The sequence below is a fragment of the Phycodurus eques genome, chromosome 11 (genome assembly GCF_024500275.1).
Source record: "Phycodurus eques isolate BA_2022a chromosome 11, UOR_Pequ_1.1, whole genome shotgun sequence".
In the NCBI taxonomy this organism is placed as follows: domain Eukaryota; kingdom Metazoa; phylum Chordata; class Actinopteri; order Syngnathiformes; family Syngnathidae; genus Phycodurus; species Phycodurus eques.
In genome coordinates, this window is record NC_084535.1 from 14788961 (window position 1) to 14804149 (window position 15189).

The window sequence follows — 15189 nt, forward strand, 5'->3', positions numbered from 1 at the left end:
CGGATCAGTTGAAGAGCAACTAACAACTGTTGAGCCTCTGGTAGGTAGTGTAGAACGAACTAGACATCTAGGCAGGTAGATGTAGACTACCCTCTGTCATAGGAAGCCTGTTTCCACCCAGCTGCATGGGCTTATTGGTGCCGACGAAGTCCTACAGAGCCTTTGGATGACGTCATAATGAGGGTTCTTCGGCGGCAGGTCGATCCAGCAAGTAACAGCAGCATCCCACTCTGTCACTCTACCTCACATGGTTCTCCAGACAGATAGCCAGCGAGATGTGGTCCTCCAGCAATTCAATCTCATCTTGGGCTGCAAGTTCATCCTTGACCTCATCTGCTCCTCGTCACCAAAATGCAGAAGTTGACATAAAATTTTGCAATGAATAACTATTTTAGCTTTGTCCCGGGAGTAAGTAAACGGCTGTTTATTTAAGACAAGGTTGAATTGATGTAAAAAATTGTCCACAGTTACCTAATTCCCTGGAGTATCTGGCTCAGTGTGGAATTTTAAATTCCTTGTAGTCCCATAATCCGCATGGCGGTGGAGAGGTATGAGAAAACAAACAGAGGAGGACGGAGCCTCATCAGAGTTAGCAGGCATAGCTTAGTGTGGCTAGCTTGGAACATGCATGATCCACTTGTGTCCCCAGGATTCCCGTATTAAAGAAAGGCTCTGAAGAGCGTCTATAATATCCAGCAAGGACTGCTTTTTATAATGACTCAGTTTGCACGGGATCCATTTTATGGCTAGATTATTCAGTAACAATATGTTACTGGTTGGACACCAAAGCGGAGTGTTGAAGGAGGAAGTGTTCTTATTCCAATAAATGATTAAATAAGAAAAAGTGGCAACATAAAGTGCTACTAATGAGAAGGAAGAATAATATTAAAGTACCAAAATTAAACACTAATAAAGATAAATGCCTGCGAATAATCTCGTTCATCCAGGTCATTTCATTCCCAGGGCATTGAATCAAACACAATTAGATTGTCGTGGTTGTCTTAGAAGACGTTTTGCCTCTCATCCTAGTAGGCTATATCAGTCCATTCACATCGAATAAATAGGACAGCTCTAGCCTGAGTCTTGGTGTTTAACCCAGCAAGTTATCCCCTAAATTAGAGGTACGTCCCAACCATGAATTAATAAACATAAAGCACTACTAAAGCGCTACTAAGTGTAGGAAAAATAGTGTTTAAAAAGTACAAAAGAAAAATAAATAAACAAGTGCGTGTTGCGCTACTTGGGGAAAACAAAGAAAAACACATTGAAGAGCCAACTGACAAACAAAACAAATTCAGAGTAGATCATGACATTTGGCTTAGATTCTTCAGTTTCTGACCATGTCTTTTCATATAATTGTGAATAATGTGAAATGCAAATACATCACTTTTGTTTGATATGGACATACGTGACAAATCTCCACTGTCTCAGGGAGATTCTGGAGTCCCGGGACTTCCTGGAGGGACAGGTCGCACCGGGGAGCCGGTAAGACGCCCATTCTAATTGAGATCTGTTAAAAAATATATAGTGTTATGACGTTATGACAAAATGTGATTGCTGAATGAAACATTTCCTGTTCTGTTATATTTACAGGGGCTCATGGGTCGCCCTGGTCCAATGGGGCAAACAGGATCTAAAGGGGAAAGAGTAAAGTTTTTTTAATTCAGTGTTTCTCTTCATTATTTTTTATTTCATTCATGTATGTCCATAAATTACAATGTTATTATTTACAACTGTTTTCTTTTTGTTTCTTTTATGTATTATTTTAATGTTAATGGATTTAATCAGTTTGGAACTATGGTTGGAATACATTTTTCTTTTACCAGATTTCTCAAAAAAATTCTTTCTGGTTTATAAATGGCAGGGGAATGAAGGACCTCCTGGTCGACCAGGCCTCCCAGGACCTCCAGTAAGTTATCAGACAAACAATTTGACATAATATTTAATAGGAATTCATTGTAAATGGTCCATTTAGGTTGATTTTTCAATTATTTGTCAATTTTAGATGAGGCAAACTACTGAATAAAATAGAAATCTATAGTCAAAGAGAACAACAATGTATCCAATCACATCCTCCCATTGTTTGATCCTGTATGCACCATGAGTTCTTCAACAACACAATCAGGCTCTTTTAATAGCCTTGAATTGTTCATCGTAAATAAATACAAGTACAAATTAAAGTAAGAAATACTATCTGCAGTACTGTTGTACACACAAAATTTGAATGTGATCCAAGTCTTAAAAACCAACAAAAATTACAGTCCCTTTTTAAACAGAAGTCAAATGTGGAGCAGTCTGACTGAGGTAAAGAATGAGCAAACTTCCTCCCATCTGAATGCCCCCCCCCCTCCCCCAAAAAAAACAAAAAACATGATTATTTAAAGTTTTATGCCATGCCATCAAATTTTTTTATAATCTTTGATGTCCCTTCATCGGTTTTGCAAGATAATTTGGGTTGAAAATGCCCAGGATGGCCTTTTTCAAGCTATTCGAGTTGGTCTTTTTCGCCTCACAATTGAGTCAGCTGGATTTTGAAGCGGGTGGCATGGTGGCGACTGGTTAGGACATCTGCTTCACAGTTCTGAGGACCCGGGTTTAAATTCGGTCTTTCATGTGTGGGGTTTGCATGTTCTCCCCGTGCCTGCATCGGTTTCCTCTCTCCGGGTACTCTGTTTCCTCCCACGTCCCAAAAACATGCATGGTAGGTTAACTGCCTAGACTAAAGACTAAGACTAAATTGCCCATAGGTGTGAATGTGAGTGGGAATGGTTGTTTATATGGCCCCTGCAATTGGCTGGCGACCGGTTCAGGGTGTACCCCGCCTCTCGCCCAAAGATAGCTGGGATAGGCTCCAGCACGCCCGCGACACTAGTGAAGATAAGCGTTATGAAAAATGGATGGATAGATGGAATTTATTCCTCAAGTCATCTGAGTTTGGCGTGTGATGGAAAGCTTTGCACAAGATGCAGCGCATTGTCACTCAGCTACATTTTCCTGAGATGAGTGAGTGGGTACCTACCACGAAGTGGGCAGGTACTTGAATATTAATTGACAAAACTACATGACAACGACAGCTATTTCAAATACACCTGTTTTGCAAGCAGTTTGATGTTCAAAGGCTATTGCATTCAATCGACAAACCGCATAGTGTCAAAATTAAACTATTTCACAGACTCATTTTGACCTTTGTTATGTATAAAACAGTATTAACAAAAATTGCCTTTTGATGGCATGGTACCGTTTATCATCACGCACTTGGCTCTCTACTGGATATATAAATCCTGATTGATTCTAATATACCCTCTTTTATGTTTTTTTTAATTGATATTTAATTGTTATTTTTAAAAATGTAGTTTTAGTTGTAAATCAGCAGACTGAAAAGATCTCAACAAAGTTTTCATTCAGGACACATGACTTCCTTGACATGTCTACTAGTGACCTTGAGTATGCTTCATTTCAGTATTTAGTGCAAGACGAGAGCAAAAAAATGACAAACAAGTACAAATATGATGACATTGTGATGACCCACTTGCTGGCAATGAACCATGTTCGCTTCCTCTAAAAGGCCAGTGAGTAAGCGCTTCCAAACCCAATCTATAATTCATCAAGCATCCCCTTGAACCTGCCTTACACCCCCACACACCCTGGCCTCATAAAGTGCATTCTGGGAGGACAAGGATTGGCTCAGTGGCCTGAAAAGGGCATAGGCATCCACTTGCCTCTAAATGAGCACCTTAACTCTCTTTCGATTTTAAAAGCTTTCATTCACTGATCTAAAACAGGCAAAAAAGACGTTTGTATTGGAACACGGTCCCAAGAAGTCTAGGATGTACCCTCATTCTCACTCCTCAAAGTTGTTCTCACTTCTTGGAATACGTTAGTGTTAGTAAAGTTTGCAGTTCTGCTTTTATTCAGTTCTCACCCATCTCCACCTCATTGTCAAATCACCAAATGAGCTATTGATTGCTCCCATATAGCGTTCAAAGGCTTAGCAGTAAATACCTGTCTGGGGCATACTGTACAAACTTGATGCTTAAGAATCTCAGTAAGGAAGCTCTGTGGTATGAAATGTGATGTGATTTACTGCTGGTTGTGTTTTAGGGGGTACCCTATGTGGAGGGCAATGGGATGAGCAGTCTGTACAAGCTGCAGGTAAAGACCTTTACTCATTGTCGCTGCGATACAGTGACGCAGTGCAATGCCATCAATCATTTTAGCAGGAAAAAATCTACGCCTGTGGTTGAACATTCGTTTGACCCATATTGTGGAATAGAAAGCCATAAAGTCAAAATCATATCTTTTCAGAGTGGTGGAGCTATTTTAGGACCCCCTGGGGCTCCTGGGGCTCCGGTAAGTATAATCGTCATTATGCCTGAAGTGATTCCTTCAAAGTGCACGGTGGAGAAACATCAGCAGACAGACATGTTGGTTCTAGAGAGCTGCATAAGAAAAAAAAACATCCGCCCTCCGGTATTATCTCGGCTTCTGAGGCCCTCATATCGCACTCAGTCACATTCATTGAGTGCTGCTGCTGCTTGGTGGGTTAAGGCTAAGAGGCCCCCTGATTCTCAGGCGGGTATCTTTGACCTGCCCCGGGATGCACAAAACATCAGCGATTTGCAAATGGAAGTCAGAGTTCAGTCACACAGTGCGAAGCCAAAATGGCCCGCTTTGAAATTCCCCTTGCACTGCTGTTCCTTACCAGACAGTTTGTAATCTCGTCAGACCCAGGGAGACATCCAATCAAAGGCCCCACAGGGATCATACCTCCACAACACCTAAGGGCGACAGGAAGAAAAAAAACAAAATCTCTATGAACCACAGTTCAATCTTAAGGATTTCTCTCCCTGTGCTGCCTACTTCATAGACTAGCCTCAATTTTGGTAATTCACATGGAGCACACTGCAAGTTCAATTCACATGTTCCAAACATGAGATTTTCCTGTAGCATACTACAAATGTGCTGAATTACCTGTTCCATACAAAATGATAGACACGTAGCACACTGCAAACATGATCCAAACCAGAGTATTCACGTAAAGCGGACTGAAAACATTTAACTGATTTAAATGTAATACATTGGAAATATTTACATTTCCAAATATGATGAAGCACATGGCAAACATGATCCAGAGAGACATAAACACACTGAAAACATTATGATACACATTTGATATCATGACATGCATGGTCCAAGTATGATGATTTACATGTAGCACATTGTAAGCATTATCATTTACATTTTCCAAACAGGATGTTTTACATAAAGCACACCGCAAACATGAATCACACAACAATGATTCATGTATAGTGCACCGCAATCATTATGAATTTTCGTCACAGGTGTCAAACTCAAGGCCCAGGGTCCAGAGCCGGCCTGCCATGTAATTTAATGTGGGCCACTGAAGCAAATTATGTGCGTCTACGTCCAAAGTTGCAAATTGTCTTCACTTTTAATAATATCTAGATAATGCAAGCAGTTTTTATTTTTATTTTTACAAACACACGTTTTAGAATAAATTGAACAATAGTTTAACAATCTATTTGCCTTGGCTCCTGATTTCAAATGTAGTTGTCCATAAATTTATGTCTGTAAGAATATCATGAGACAATTGTACATTTTTATGATTTTACAGATATATTGGCCCTTTGAGGGAAACCATAACTACAATGTGGACCGCAACAAAAATTAGTCTGACTCACCTGGTTTACATTTCCAAATATGATGAACTTACTTGGAGTAATACACTGCTAATATGATTTGCAATTTTGAAACATGATCACTTTTATGTTCCATGCACACATAGCACATTGCACACCTGAGGATTTACATTTTAAACAAAAAATATTAACTTTGTAAATGCATTTTAAAATGTATTTAGCTCTTGTGTTGAATATCATTTGATTGAGCAAGTGGTCAATAATGTTATTGCTCAAAGGTGCATCCTGTAAGTTTCAATAACTAGTGTAGACAGTAGCAGAATACCACTTTAGTCCATATACATGATTTTTATGAGTAATTGTCATATTTATCTGTCTTTTTTTAAGGGCCCCAAAGGAGATGAAGGACTTGCAGTGAGTTGAAACTTTTTTTTTTCTTCTATGAACTAATTATTGTTTATTTGATGTTTGTTTAAAGTCAAGCTAGAGTTGTCAGTTTATTTATATCAAGGTGCGTACTCACTATATACCGGAAAGTCAATGCACTCTGAAGCCTCCGACTGTCAAACTCCAGTACACACACAAGTTATTATGTCTCCTGAAAATATGAAATAGTAGGACCACATTGTCTTGCCAGTGGGAACCCATGAATCTTCTACGCTCTTCAAATGGCCCTCTATAGGACCCCCACCTTCTTCCTACTGATGCCTGAAAACAATCCACACAGATGTGGAAACAACTATGTTCCTGCCATCATTGTGAATTCTTTATTCGCATGGGGCAAATTGTAGATTTTATTGTTTTGTTGCACTGTGATTTTTCACCAGGATGTTAATTTGACATTTTAATAAATTGTGTGAGCAGCACCAGTGCTATGGTAAAATTGCCTCAATCCTGTCTCACAGCTGATCCCACTGACTGCCCCGCTCTCCCCTTAACTGCGCTCCCTTACTCCTGACAATCTACATGTGTGACAATTACCTGCACAATCCATCTATGTCAGCACCAGTTGCCCCTCTTTTCCATGTAATGGCGTTTCTTCATGGCAGCTTGAACAAAATGAGCTCAATAGAGGCCATCTCTTGTTCATGCAGCTGCAAATAGCTTTCTATTTTCAGGGCACAAAGTAAGCCTGATTGGGAATTTTAAAATGGGGCGGCTCTTTCTCCGTCTCATCTACAGCCCACAAATTCTGACAGCACATGCCATAGATCATATAATATAATGGACTGAGCCTGAAGTATTCGCCCCTCAGGATCATCTTCATATTGACGTGTGAGGGCTTGTATGAATACTGCTCTCAGCACGTGCTGAGAGCAGAGATCGAACCGTGTGACATCCTGCGTCATGCAGAATTTAATTTACTGTGAGCCACGTATTTTATCTGTATTTGATGTCCTAACAGTTACTGACAGCCATAAAATAACCACACCTTCCAAGAGCTCTTCAATTGCACTAATAAGACAGCGAGACCAAAATAGCATCAGAGTGGATGAAACCAATTTTAGTATTCATGAACAATGACTTATTTTATTTTTTTCAATGTTTACACAGCTAAGTGTGTCTTTTTTTACTACTTGTAGGGGGAACCAGGGCTCATGGGTTTACCGGGGCTTGAAGGTCTACCAGGTGCTAAGGTAAGCAAAAGTATCTCATAAAAGTGGCAATAAAACTTACAAAGAAAGTGATTATCAGTTCTCTGTTGTACTTAATTGGATAACTGCTCTAATATAAAATTCATACAGTTAAGACTAAATGCTTTCCGTGGCTAAATTTTGAGTTGAAGACATTTACCATTTTAATATTTTTTTTATTTAATTTGAAAATGGCACAAATTTCAATGTTTTTTTCTTGTAAAAGAAATACAATGTATTAACTGGTTTGACATGTTTGTCTTTTGGACAATGTGTTCGCTACTCTCAGTCCTTCAGCTTGAAGTTACATATTTAGACATTCAACAGCACAATATAAGAAGTGATGTTCTCTATGGTGATTGTCTTGACACTTTGCAGCAAAGAATTTGAACCAGTAGGTGACAAAGCAAACAATTATTGATGCTCATTAGTCAAGGTGTGCAATGTGTGTTCTCCTCAGTGAATTTGTCAACCCAAGCATATTCACTGATTTATTTTTACAACCGTGGTTTAAAAGTTACACTTTCACCACTAAAGGGGAGCAGAGCGCCAAAATAAAATCATTTATCATGAAGTCATCATTTATGGTAATATATGACATTCACCAGGCCCTGTCATACAGGGTAAGAAGGATCACAACAGACAGAGCAAGTGTTGTAAGTCTACTTCTTGTAGCTACCAATCAGAAGCTCTTTTCTACTAAAATATAATCACATGAAACTTCTTATATCAAAATCATTATGCAGAAAGTTCCTGCTGTGGTGACGAGGTGGACCATTTTTTTTCTTTGTATTATCATAACCGAAAAACATTCAAAGAAGAGACATGCAGTGTTTATCAAGTCCGTTAAGAGGTTCTTTGGTTCATATAATCTTTATCACCTGTTGTGATGGTGAATAGAAATCATGTTGTTTTCAAGTTGTGTTTCATGCGTTGTCCTATTGTCAGACACATGACAATGATGCGTTGTTGTGGAGGAACACAGCACTACACTATGTACTATCACATCTATTCTATATGCACTGAGTGTCTGAGATGACTGAAATGTTTCCTTCAGGGTGATGTTGGTCTCTCTGGTCCACCTGGAATACCAGGCCCTACAGTAAGTTGGTTCCTTTCATTCATAGTTATTGGTCAATTGATTAGGTACACCTGCACTATCCATTAATTTTCTTTAGTGTTTGTCCTAGGTGAGCTGGCGCCTATCCCAGCTGACTCTGGACAAGCGGTCGGGTACACCCTGGCCTCTTCACCAGTCAATCGCCGGGCATATATAGACAATCAACTATTCACATTCACCTCTACGGGCAATTTAGCGTTTCCAACTAACCTTGCATGCATGTTTTTGTAATGTGGGATAAGGCCAGAGTACGTGGAGAAAACCCATGCAAGCACAGGGACAATATGCAAACTCCATACAGGAAGGCCTGAGGCAACATTTGAACCCCAGACCACACGACTGTGAGGCAGAAAGGCTAACTCTGTAGCTAATGGGATCAAATACAAGAACTGTATAAAATGTGCAGATGTCGACAACATTGTGGCCGTTGTGGGTTCATGCCAACTCTTTGTTGTTGTTTCAAGGTTCCATAACACTACACAAGATTATTACCAGATCAGCTACAGTGGATATAAAATGTTTACACACCTCCTGTTCAAATTCTTTTTTTTATTATTCTGTGACGTAAAAATATGAGGGCAAGGTAAATTATTTTAAATCGTCTTTTTCCATTGTAATGTGAAAAAAACTTAAATCTTCTTGAGAGGGAAAATAAAAAATAATCAGTGGAGAGAATGACTTTGTGTGTGACACCCTCTTCTAACTGCGGATGTGGATGTGTTTAGAATCAGCCTATCATATTCCATTTCAAGCATTCCATTTTTAAATGGAAATTGGCACACACCTGCCATTCATTTAAATTTACCAAACTACAAACTTGTTCTAGCAGGCTTTTCCTGACCATTTTTTACTTTCTACCAGAAGCCTGAAGGGTTTGTGCTAAATCTAACTAGTATTTGAAACTCTTCACAATGTCAAGTTCTTGGTAATTTCACTGTTGTGCCATATTTTCTCCACTTGACTGTCTTCACTGTGTTCTATGGTATATTTAATGCCTTGTATATATCTTTTGTACCCTTTGCCTGACCCATAACTTTGATCCGTGAGATACCTCTGATACTGTGGAAGCTCCCTATGGACCATGCCTTGTGCCCTAAGATGTGATGACAAAAATGTCAGGAAAGCTTCCTAGAGCAGCAGAACCTTAGTTGGGTTAATCAGAGGCACTTTAAATGGTGGCAGGTGTGTGTTGACTCGCATTTAACATGAGTTTGAATGTGATTGGTTAATTATGAACACAGTCACATACCCATTTATAAGACACTTGTGCGACCGCACTATCTCATTTACTTTTCCACTTTCTAAAAGATTGTTGTTGTTTTTCCAATGAGTTGTACAGGTTATAGGTTACATTAATGGAGGGAAAAGTTATGTAATGATTTATCTTGGTCTCATTTTTCATACATTTGTATTGCATTTGAATAGGGGTGCATAGACATATCCACTGGATAACCAGTGGTGTGTTTGTGCTCTGCAGCTTGGTTCTATTATAAATGAGGGGCTGCAGAGTTGAGTCATATATGACACCATTGAAGTTCTGTCAAACACTGACAAATTATTTTATTTTGCCTTTGATTGACAGGGGAAACCCGGCCCGCGGGGACAACCAGGGATCCCAGGAGAGCCGGTGAGCGGCAGACTTCAACTCTCTTTGAGCTGTCAATCCACACGTCATTCCTTTATCACTGCCGACTGACATGATGGCTCTTCTCTGTTCTCTGACAGGGTCAGAGGGGGCCACTTGGAGAGACGGGGTTCCCGGGACCCGAGGGACCGCAAGGTGTTGCTGTAAGGATCTACATGTATTCTATTGGCCTGCCCTTATAATCACAGCTACATGCTGTCCAGGCTGTAAATCTGTTTTTTGGCCAGACAGTGGCCTTTGCAGTACTTCAGAAGGTGTTGTTTCACCATTGATATAAAAAATATATGATACAAGAAAAACTGCTAAAAAAAATGTCATCACATTTAGGTTATTACATCCCTCGATGTAATTACCATAAAAGACGGTTTCTGTAATTTTCCCTCTACAAGTGTACAATGGAAGCACATTTGCCAGCCAACCAGGATCATTGAGATATCCCATTAAATTGGAGATTAGCAGAGGTGCAGTGGCGCTGATCTAATCGAAGGAGCTGATACAAAATGTCTTTGTTTGTGTTGCGCTCCTTTGAGCAGGGCAGACCTGGAAAAGATGGAACTCCCGGCTACAAGGTGAGTTGTGCGCACGCCATCAAAATCCCCTTATAGAAGGTGCTTTACATCCGGCGAGTTGCAGGGAGCTGCCACAGCAGATTTTTATCCCAACCGTACCTCTTTCAAGCTACCTGAGTGCATTAAACCAATTTGCATACATTGTTTAACATTTTAATGATTACGCTAAATGGAAGCCTGCAGATGTAGGACTTTGTTGATTTTTAGTCCTTTAAGTCCAAAAACAGCTCATGCTTGCAGGCAATTATTACTTGTTTTAATGAAAGACAGAAGAGATTCTATTTGATAACTCATCCCATTTATTAGACATTTCCAACGAGTTCTGCGGCATGCAGAACTCGTTGCACATTTTCCCTTTTTATTTACAATATTATGTCACCTAGCACACTAATGACTGCCCCAATAGTTTATTGTCTTCGTCTGATTATTAGTTAATATACCTCCAGAATAATCTCAGCCCTGCACTGTCTTGTTACATCTGACTACCCTGCCGTCCGGCTGGTTTTTGGTAGAGAAACAGTGCCATCTAGCAGGTGGCTTTACTCCTCCAGCTCGACTGCCTTAGATTTGTGGTTTCATGTAAATCTCCTGGGAAGCAAGTCAATGGGCAAGACGAAAGATTTAAAGCACCCACTAGGCTGTAGGGAATAGGGAGTGGTTACGATTAAAGAAGGTAAGGGGAGTGTTGCCCCACTTAAAAAATACACATCACATGCCAGACTATCTTGTGTGGCTCCTTTAATCTGGCTAGAAATGGATACAGGGATGCCCCCATGGGTGTTTCAGAGAGTGAAAAGAAAGCAAGGAAAGCAATGAAGGGTGACAAGGTGTGGTTGGAAGACACAAGATGTTGTGACATGCAGCTCGAGAACTCGGTGTTTTTTCTCCCTGCTCCTGCATACAGTAAAGTAGAACGAAGCCAACAGGAGTGATGCAGAGGAGCCATGACATTGTAGAAGGTGAAAGACTGCGGGAAGCTAGACAAACAATACACCTGGGCTGGGTAATAAGCAATCAGTTCTCATTATCTTGGGATAAGGCTGCATCTCTGTCACTTAAAACTTTGTCCCTGTTTTTGTTCAGCTTGTGCAATATTGTACACAAGGATTTAAATTAATTAATTGTTATATATACTGTATACCTGTATGTATTATGTAATAGGAATTGTGCATTGTGTGGTGTAATGAATGTTAGCATTGAGAAGGCTAAGAATACATCATTTTTGTATCCTTAGTTTTCGAACCCCAATCCAATGAAGTTGAGACATTATGCAAAATGGAAATAAAAACAGAATACAATGATTTGCAAATCGTTTTCAACCTATTTTCACTCGAATGCACTACAACAACAAGATATTTAATGTTCAAACTGATGAATGTTATTTACTTTTTGGCAAATATTCTCTTGTTTTGAATTTGATGCCTGCAACGCGTTCCAAGAAAGCTGGGACAGGGCCAACTGGGAAAGTTGAGGAATGCTCAAAAAGACCTGTTTGGAACATTCCACAGGTGAACAGGTTAATTGGAAACAGGTGAGTGTCATGGTTGTGTAATAAAGGAGCATCCCCAAAAGGCTCAGTTGTTCACAAGCAAGAATGGGGCGTGGTTCACCACTTTGTGAGCAACTTTGTGAGCAAATAGTCTGACAGTTTAAAACAACATTTCTCAATGTACAACTGCAAGGGATTTGGAGATTTTATCATCTATGGGCCATACTATAATTCAGAGAATCGAGAGAAATCTCTGCACGTAAGCGTCAAGGCCAAAAAGTAACATTTGAATGCCTGTAACCTTCGATCCCTCAGGTGGCACTGTCATCATTGTGTCAAGGATATTGCCACATTGGCTCAGGAACACTTCAGAAAACTATTGTCAGTTTTCACAGTTTGTCGCTTCGCCTACAAATTCAAGTTTAAACTCTAAACTCTTATTTCAGCAAGACAATGCCAAGCCGCATGCTGCACGTGTTACAACAGCGTGGCTTCGTAGTAAAAGAGTGTGACTACTAGACTGGCCTGCCAGCAGTCCAGATCTCCCTCCTATTAAAAATGTGCGGCACATTATGAATCGCAAAATATGACAATGGAGACCCCGGACTTTTGAGCAACTGGAATTGTATACCAGCAAGAATGGGAAGGAATTTCCACCTACAAAGCTTAATTAGTGTTCTCAGTTCCCAAATGCTTATTGATGAAACCCAATGGTGAATGTGCCCCTGTCCCAGCTTTTTTGGAATATGTTGCAGGCATCAATTTCAAAATGAGTCAATAGTTTGAAAAAAAAATACAATGAAGTTCATCAGTTTGAACATTAAAAATCTCATCTTTATAGTGTATTCATTGAAAATAGGTTGAAAATGATTTGCAAATCATTGCATTCTGTCTTAATTCATGTTTTTATACAACATCCCAACTTCATTGGGAATTGGTTATGTGTTTCAATATGTTGTTTTACTGTGTTTTACTGTGATTTAAAGGGAGCGTCAGGGAGACAGGGGGACAGAGGATCCAAAGGTGAACGTGTAAGTAGCTTGATACCAGTTTTATTACCGAATATTGTAAGATGCATCTGGCTAACAGTCTGCTTTAGATTGTTCTGGGTTCAAATCTTATAGCTCAATCGGGCGCATTCATGTTCTGCCCATTTTTTCTGGGTATTCCGGCTTCCTCACACATTCCAAAAATATGCTTCTTAGGCTAAATTGTCAACTCTGACTGGGAATGATTGTTTATATGTGCCCTGTAGTTGAATGGTGACCAGTCCAGCGTGTACCTAACCTCTCACTAAAGTCAGCTGGGAAAGGCTCAAGCTCACCCTTGACCCAAATGAGGACAAGCAGTATAGAAAATGGACAAATATTGTGCACAAATATTCTTACACATTATAAATCAACATGAGGACATATATAGTACACTATATCGTAACCAAATCCCCCTATGGGCAATTTTATGATTCGGTTGAAAAGTTATGATGAAAAATAAGCATTATTGTTACGGTTTACAACAGGTTGGACCCCAAAGGAGCAAGGTATGGCAGGATGAATCTCAAAAAAAATTTATTTACAAAAACAAGACACAAGTGGCCGAAGGGAGTTGATAGGTTGACACAAGGTCTGATGAGAACAGGTGGAGACAATAACCAAACGAGCACACAAGACACAAACATGTGACACAGATGACAAAAGCATGAAACAAACTGAATCTAGTCAGAACCAAGTCAACAAAAACACAGACCATGACAATTATAGTCTCAGCATCATATGGTATACACACTAATCACTGTTACAATATAAACCCCTTTTAAAGACACACTTATTCTATCTGGCGAAAGTTGTTTTGTCTCTTTATTTGATTCCTTTCCTCTTTTATTTTGTTTGTATTTGTCTTTTATTTTGTGTGTGTGTTGTTTTGACAAATCCTTTTCTGACAGAATAAGTAAGGAATCAATCTTGTCTTTGTGGGTTTTTATTACAAAAAACAAAGAAAGGTCTTTGCAAAGAGAGGAAAATGTACAAGTCCTATGAGTTGTCACCCCTTACTGAAGGACAGAAAACCCCTTTGTTATATCGAAGTGAGAGAGACAGAAGGAAAGCAAAACAATTATCTTTGTCCAGCTGCACTCAACTTATCTTTATCAAAAAACAGCTAGTAGTGACAACATGGCTAGGACCAATTAGTACGCACACAGAGCTAGTAGTCTCAATGTAACAATAAAGCATGTGAAGGTTGTATAAAACTAATAGAAGTAATATTTGGTATATATAAAACCTAAATTTTCCAACTCCGCTTCCCCCTTTTTGATTATATTAATCACATATAAAAGGAAAATTATTACATACTACATATTGTTAAACACTAATGATCAAAACTCAAAACATTTAAAATTTAACAGTATAATATGCATTCTTCCCATGGGCTCACCACCTATGGGAGGGCCCATAGGGGTCGGGTGCAGTGCGAGCTGGGCGGTGGCCGAAGGCGGTGGCCGAAGGCGGGGACCTTGGCGATCGGAACCCCGGCTACAGAAGCTGGCTCTAGGGACGTGGAATGCCACCTCTCTGGCAGGGAAGGAGCCCGAGCTGGTGTGTGAGGTCGAGAAGTTCTGACTAGATATAGTCGGACTCGCCTCCACGCACAGCTTGGGCTCTGGTACCAGTCTTCTCGAGACGGGTTGGACTCTCTTCCACTCTGGAGTTGCCCACGGTGAGCGGCTGCCAGCAGGTGTGGGTATACTTATTGCTCCCCGGCTCGGCGCCTGTACGTTAGGGTTCACCTCGATGGACGAGAAGGTAGCCTCCCTCCGCCTTCGGGTGGGGGGACAGGTCCTGACGGTTGTTTGTGCCTATGCACTCCATCGTTCTGCTGGGGGACTTCAATGCTCACGTGGGCAATGACAGTGACACCTGGAAGGGCGTGATTGGGAGGAACGGCCCCCCCGATCAGAACCCAAGCGGTGTTCTGTTATTGGACTTCTGTGCTCGTCACGGATTGTCCATAACGAACACCATGTTCAAGGATAAGGGTGTCCACACGTGCACTTGGCACCAGGTCGCAGTTCAATGA

At 40.3% G+C, this 15189-nt stretch overlaps 1 protein-coding gene across 3 annotated transcripts in view; it reads left to right on the top strand.

Moving 5' to 3' along the window:
- The window catches only part of LOC133410161 (collagen alpha-1(XIX) chain), a 129925-nt gene that overhangs the window by 96017 nt on the left and 18719 nt on the right, over window positions 1–15189 (top strand). For 2 of the 3 annotated variants that reach the window (XM_061690959.1, XM_061690960.1), the window contains 12 exons: window positions 1432–1485; window positions 1594–1647; window positions 1865–1909; window positions 4102–4152; window positions 4306–4350; window positions 6048–6074; window positions 7244–7297; window positions 8352–8396; window positions 9997–10041; window positions 10140–10202; window positions 10593–10628; window positions 13104–13148. In XM_061690959.1, coding sequence (XP_061546943.1) covers window positions 1432–1485; window positions 1594–1647; window positions 1865–1909; window positions 4102–4152; window positions 4306–4350; window positions 6048–6074; window positions 7244–7297; window positions 8352–8396; window positions 9997–10041; window positions 10140–10202; window positions 10593–10628; window positions 13104–13148 — 564 coding nt within the window. Of the gene's footprint in view, window positions 1–1431; window positions 1486–1593; window positions 1648–1864; window positions 1910–4101; window positions 4153–4305; window positions 4351–6047; window positions 6075–7243; window positions 7298–8351; window positions 8397–9996; window positions 10042–10139; window positions 10203–10592; window positions 10629–11532; window positions 11585–13103; window positions 13149–15189 lie in introns of those variants that run through there. The other variant, XM_061690961.1, reaches the window with a different exon arrangement.